Below are 6,070 nucleotides of genomic sequence, written 5' to 3' on the forward strand. Positions count from 1 at the left end.
AGAAAGGGAAACGGAAGGGATGACTAGAAGAAGACGGAATCAGTGTGGCCGGATCGGGGCGAAATGTGCCCATCGATGAATCGATACTTTTCTAGACACAATCCATGGTTGCGTTTCGCGGTAAAACTAAGCTATCACGTTCTAAACGTACTTCATTTAGCAGTAATATAATTTTAATTACAATTAGTTACTACAGCAATGCCAAATTGTTACAGTCTAAATTATAAATAGTGGCAAAGAGAGCAATCGATAGCAACAGTGCGGCCAGACTGCAGTGAATCGATTGCTGAAGCAAGCCTGGTCGATATGATAGCTAGATTTTTAGCTTAGACACGCACCATAAATTTTGCAATTATATTTATCGATAGTTTTTGTCATAAAATCTGTTTAATTTTTATAGTCCGTTCAGACAGAGGGGATTTCTTCATCAGCGACCGCATCCATTGTGTTGTGCGAAATTTGGTAAGTTGGAAAAAACAACAACACAAAAGCAGAAAGTCTGATAAAATTATTATTATAAAATAATTAATTTTTTTTTTGAGCTTTTACAAATTTGAATTAAATTAATTGGAAGGAGTAATTACAGACAGCATATATGAGCGAAGCAATGTCGGGCTGCCATTTTTAAAATGGCTTTGCGTTGCCAGACTAGCAAATATCTACTGGAAGCTGTTTACAATGCTTCCTTTAGCTGAGCAAAGGGTATTTGATATTAGAGACACTAGACTATAGCGTTCCTCCTTGTTTAACTTCGAAAAGGCGGCTCTCCCTCCTTTTTTGTGCTTCTGTGGGTTAAATATTTTGTAAAATATTTATTTTAAGAAGGATTTACCACGTATAGCCATGTTTAGGTTAACGTATGAATTCAGTTCTGTTTTGGAACAAGCTCCAGCATAGTTTATACACATTCATTAAAATTGATGTTGCCAAAATTCTATTCAAATATTTTAAATGAGTTGGGAAGGAATTTCAAAATTGAAATTGACCTCTTTTTCTTGGCTTACCGTTACTTTTGCTTCTATGTCATCTAGTTCCTCAATTGTCTTTATAGGAAATTCTGTTTTCGGTAGCCCGGCTTGAAATTTTTCCGCAATTTTCTTTACTTTTGCTGGGATTTTGCTATTCTGATTTACTAGTATCGAAATATGATATTCCATTTTTTCAATTTTCGGAGCTAAGAGTTTGAACCAAGTGATCATTTTATGATTTTTTATTTTTTATTACATATTCTAACTTTTTATATAGATTACTGATGAAAAAACAGTAAATTAAGGGCCACATTTAGCTATTTAATTTTAATTGAAAAAAAATTGGCTTAGCCTATTATAAATATTAGGATATATAACATATTTGCTAATGTGTTCGAGATCCCTACTACGGAAGGGGTGATTTAGTTTCGAGCGGCGGAACAGGCGCAGTATCTCCTTGTGGTGACGTCTTGGACTTGGACTCCCCAACTGGGGGACTGGGCTTCTTTACGGGCAATAAGAGGCTTTCCAAGTTTCCGAAGGGCGCCTCAATCAGAATATACGCCACAAAGGCCAAAAGCATAGTGAATCCAAAGTCACCCCAAAAACGAAGCATCTATAAGGATTGAAATTCAGTGATTAGAGTTTTAAATATATACAGGCAGCCGAACATACCACTTGGTAGTCACTGAAGTAGGTGTTGGTACGCGTAAGGCCGGCGTTGAGGCTCTCCATGAACATGTGGAAAATGTAGGCGGAGTAGGAGAGCTTCGACATGGGCTGCCACAGTGGGGAGGACAGGAAGCTGTTGGCCAGTCCCCCGTATCCCTGCATGCAAGCAAAGACCACCCAGCAGAGACCCAGGGGCCAGGCCATCCGGGTGAAGGTCAGGTAGAAGGCCTCCTCCAGAATTGGCGGTGTTTCCGTCTCCTTGGCATATTTGAAGACAGAAAATATGCAGCTGAAGAGCAGAGCCAGGCTCACTAGCCAGCCCAAAATGACTGCAATGCGGTTCAGCTTGAAGAACTTGCCCCGGTTGACATGAAGGAAGTACCCAAACAGGATGCCAATGAGATACGGGGACGCCCGAGTGTGGGTGGCGAAGTAGACCTTTTTCATAGCATCGTTGGTCGCGGCAATACTACATTGAAACAGGTTAAATAATTTATATAAAGTAAAGCCATAGTTTATAGCAGCTCGATAGGAAATGCTTCTTTCGACGACCACCGACTTTTCTGAATACTTACAGGGAAATGTCCCCAATAACCATCGTGCTGAAGAGACAAGCGGCCAGGAGCAGCATTACGACAAAGATCGCGGCGACTGCCTTCTTTTTCCATTTGAAAAGGGCGATCAGAACTACGGGTGCAATGACGTAGAGCTGCATGTCGACGGCAAGGTACCAGGAATGACCCAGGCACTAAAGGAAGATCCAAATCGAAGAGATATTAGCGGGGAAATCAAAGGGCAATTCGGTGAACATACGATTTCGTGGGTGGCATAGTTCTGGATATACAAGAGGGTCCAATACCAGGTGTTCTCGCACATGGTGTAATCATCAAAGTTGACTTTTCCGTACAGCGGACCATCGCCCATTCGGGGCAGGATCCTCATGTAGACGATAATGGCCAAGGCCAGGACCGGGGTGAGACGCAGATAGCGATGCAGATACATCAGAGCCACATTGAGCTTTCCCTTAGTCCTGTAAATAAGTAGATAAGGATCAGTAATACCACCAACATTAATATTTACACTTGAAGCCAATTAGAAACCATTGAGTATGCTACAAAAAATGAGGCATGGCTTAACTGCTCATAGCAATCGATTTTTTTTTTCACAGCATACTTTTAGACACCTTATGTACATATACACACCTTTCCATCGCTCGCAGGGCAATAACTACCAGCAAAAGTCCGCTTAAGAAGAAGAACGTGTCCACCGAGTAAGCAGCATGCTGTAGTAACATACTATACACCGATTTGCGCCACTGAACAAGAAAATATATCATTAATAAATGGATTTCACAAATCTAGAAATCTGGTTTAGCTAACCTTGTTTACGTTGACATAGTTCATATTAGGGCCATAAACATAGACGAGGTAAACGTGACCGTAGACAACCCAGATGAAGGAGAGGCACCGAATTCCATGAAGGCAGTCTATGACATTGGGATTGCTCCTGGTGTCCACTAAACGGAAGATAACTCGGGAGTTGGCTCGCGCTGAGAAGGCCTTGATCCAGGGATTAAGGGTTTCTTCCAGGAGGGTTCTCAATTAGGTAACTGTTTCGAATAAATGTTTCTAAATAATACTTACTTTCATCCTGGCACACGAAGTAGTCATATAGAGTGGACAGGGCCACTAGGGCACCCAATATCGATATTACGACTCTTTAAATGGTGAGAAACATGAAATCTCCCTACTATATTGAATAATTTTCAGTGACTACTTACATGGTGAATATGGTGAGGCCATCGTAGGGTTCTCGCTCAGCAGTTTGGCAGGTATTGTCCCTCACCAGTGACTCATTCGGATCGAGTTCTATGCCCAGGAGATTCTGAAACAGTCCTCGCAGCATCGAGTCCATGTGGGCGGAGGAGCAGGAGGCGGGGAAGCAGACCGCTGTCTTTAGTGCCAGGTAGGAGGAGATACTTGGTGCCAGTGGAAACCTGGCGAGGCAGTACTGTCCCTGGACACTGTGACTGCTGTTAACAAAGTGATCAATGCCAAGGCACTCGTCAAAGTTTCCCAGATCGATCAGATTCCCGTACAGGATTCCCGATGGCAAGGAGCCCCACGAGTCGATCACTGCAAAAGAAAGAACATTTATTTAGTACATCTATATATTATTTTAATTTGCACTGCTTATAGTACGTTTAATATGTACATTTAAAAATCTAAAGGAAAATCTATCAAAAACAAACTTACTTTTTAAGGCCCATATCTTTGCCGCCGCCACATCGTTCGCAAGGATCTGAAGATCTGCCAGGCACCTCAGATCCTCGGCAGAAGGCTGATCGAGATACAGATCGGGGGACAGATCGAAAATCGTTATGTTCTGATATTGATCGAAGAACTCCACTGCAAGGCGTCTGAGCCTGGAAATGCTGCTGTAGGACTCCTCTTCCGATGAAGAGTTTTTCGGTATCCCCGGTCTGATACTGGTACTGCCTGAAACCAGGGCCAGGAACAGAAGCAGGAGCGGAGTGGCTAGTCTAGTGATGACCATGTTGATTGGTCTGTAGTAAACACCGAATTGATTGGGATAGCAATGCAAACGAGCTTATATATCGAAGGCTGATGCCTTGATAAGGAAAAGGGTTGGCTTTTATTATTGCCATTATGGGTACATGGGAGTCTTAGTTATCGTTGGGTAATCTTAATGGGTATTTCTGCAACTGCCACTGCTCCAATCAATGTCACGGCCATCGCGGTGACTCCGGGAATTCCCAAATACTTGGTCAAAGTCTGCCCTGCACCAGAATTATATTCGAATAGTAACTTACTGGATCAGATCTAGCCGGCGATAATTCCGAACCCAATAAACGTAGTCTAGACGAATCGAGACGCTTTTGTCGAATTATTTTGGCGGACAAACATGTTGAAGTGGTGTTTTTACGGAACTAAGAAAGTTACTCTTTTGAAATAGCAATTAAGCTATCGCCTGGTATTCGGTCGTAAAAAATCGTAAAATCGATTAACCAATATTTTTAGATAGAGACCGTAAATTGTAAAAGACCCTACGATTAATCTTACGAGTGTTCACGTGCGGAAAAGTTAAAGGCATCTAGTAATGACCTAGTTATATTTTCGCAGCTTTAAAGCTATTTTTACTTTCATATTTATATTTAGAAGTTCATCAGATTACAAGACAAGTTTAATAGCATAAAGTTAGGATCACTTAAATATTTTTCATGGATTGTTGGCTTTATGGGGCTATGCCATCATTCCCTTAAATGCAATCGCCTAACTTATTTAGCTTTTTCAAAGGAAAATCCTTTAAGCGGAAATTTTTGACTATCTGGCGATTAAAGTGCGATTGCATATTTTTCGTTATTGGTTAAATGAAAACAATATGACTATGCAAAGCAAAATACTTCCCCGAATAAAAAACTTGAATTGCTTAAGCGGAATTGTTTGGCTATTTGGTTACAGATAAGCGAGAATAACACTGCTACTTAGCTACATTTGCAGACTAACTCGATTCTTTTGAGGTGATGCCAATCACGTTTGGCGGCATTCTTCGAAATTAGTCATTGATAGGAGCAGACAAGTAATCTTCAAGTACTTGTGCGAGTCACCTAACCAAGCGATAATGTCCAGATTCTTTGGGGAGACAGCGGTATTACTCAGAAAACAGCTCGGCAATACTTGCACGTTATCAATAAGTGTTATTTAAAATCGTTAATCTGCCATATTTATAGCCGATCAAAGGGTAATGCTTAGTTTTATTGGTGTCTCTAGGAGACATAGAAGCTAGATAGGAACTAGATATCCCCACACTGATTTTCCTTTAAAGTTCCTGTCATAAAAATTGATATGCGAACTACAAATTGGGTTCGGTGTTGATATCAATAAAGGTTCTTTAAATTACTTAATAACAAGGGTGGTACCCGTATTGTTTATTATTAAGTTGATCTTAACTGATAATATGGATTTTTAGTTTCGAGTTGATAGCTTTACATAGATAAAACGCATAGAAAAATAGCTTGACTGTTACATATATAATTCACAAAATCATTATGGTCTTACTTTTGAAAAGCCTTAAAACCTTTTTATACTCTTTTTTTAAAAACTTCAAGGGATGCCCGTCATGGTAAGAAGATTAACCATATCTGATGAGGCTGACCAAAATAACTACCGAAAGCCAGTAGATCGGGAGATAAGAACTTGAAGGAACTGAATAAGGAATGGCCTCCTATCAGAACTGAACGTGTGGGGGCGATTTCAAGTAGCCGTCACGTTCAGAACTTTTTCGTAGTGATAAGCCTAAAATTTGCCGGTTTTTGCTTTGACGTGACAGAGTCAGAGGGTCTGTAAAGATAGCCTCCGCCTGCAATCACAACTGGAGGTCTCGCCCATATAAGCACCTGTTTAGCGGTG

The 6,070-nt window shown here is 40.9% G+C and overlaps 1 protein-coding gene across 1 annotated transcript; it reads right to left on the reverse strand.

The window, feature by feature from the left end:
- Window positions 1-1,268: 1,268 nt before the first annotated feature.
- LOC108014936 (nose resistant to fluoxetine protein 6) lies at window positions 1,269-4,239 on the reverse strand. The gene is made up of 9 exons (XM_017081157.4): window positions 3,896-4,239; window positions 3,421-3,775; window positions 3,284-3,357; window positions 3,020-3,222; window positions 2,843-2,955; window positions 2,454-2,670; window positions 2,216-2,388; window positions 1,644-2,109; window positions 1,269-1,584 (listed from the first exon to the last, which is right to left on the reverse strand). Exons 1-9 carry the CDS (start codon window positions 4,194-4,196, stop codon window positions 1,375-1,377), a joined length of 2,112 nt encoding a protein of 703 aa, XP_016936646.3. The 5' UTR covers window positions 4,197-4,239; the 3' UTR covers window positions 1,269-1,374.
- Between the last annotated feature and the right edge of the window lie 1,831 nt (window positions 4,240-6,070).

This window comes from Drosophila suzukii, chromosome X (genome assembly GCF_043229965.1).
Source record: "Drosophila suzukii chromosome X, CBGP_Dsuzu_IsoJpt1.0, whole genome shotgun sequence".
Lineage (NCBI taxonomy): Eukaryota > Metazoa > Arthropoda > Insecta > Diptera > Drosophilidae > Drosophila > Drosophila suzukii.

Coding starts and splice junctions, on each gene's coding strand:
- LOC108014936 (XM_017081157.4), bottom strand. CDS start 4,196: ATGGTCATCACTAGACTAGCCACTCCGCTCCTGCTTCTGTTCCTGGCC. Junction 2,956..3,019: donor ACTATGTCAACGTAAACAAG/GTTAGCTAAACC, acceptor TTTCTTGTTCAG/TGGCGCAAATCGGTGTATAG. Junction 2,389..2,453: donor ACTATGCCACCCACGAAATC/GTATGTTCACCG, acceptor ATCTTCCTTTAG/TGCCTGGGTCATTCCTGGTA.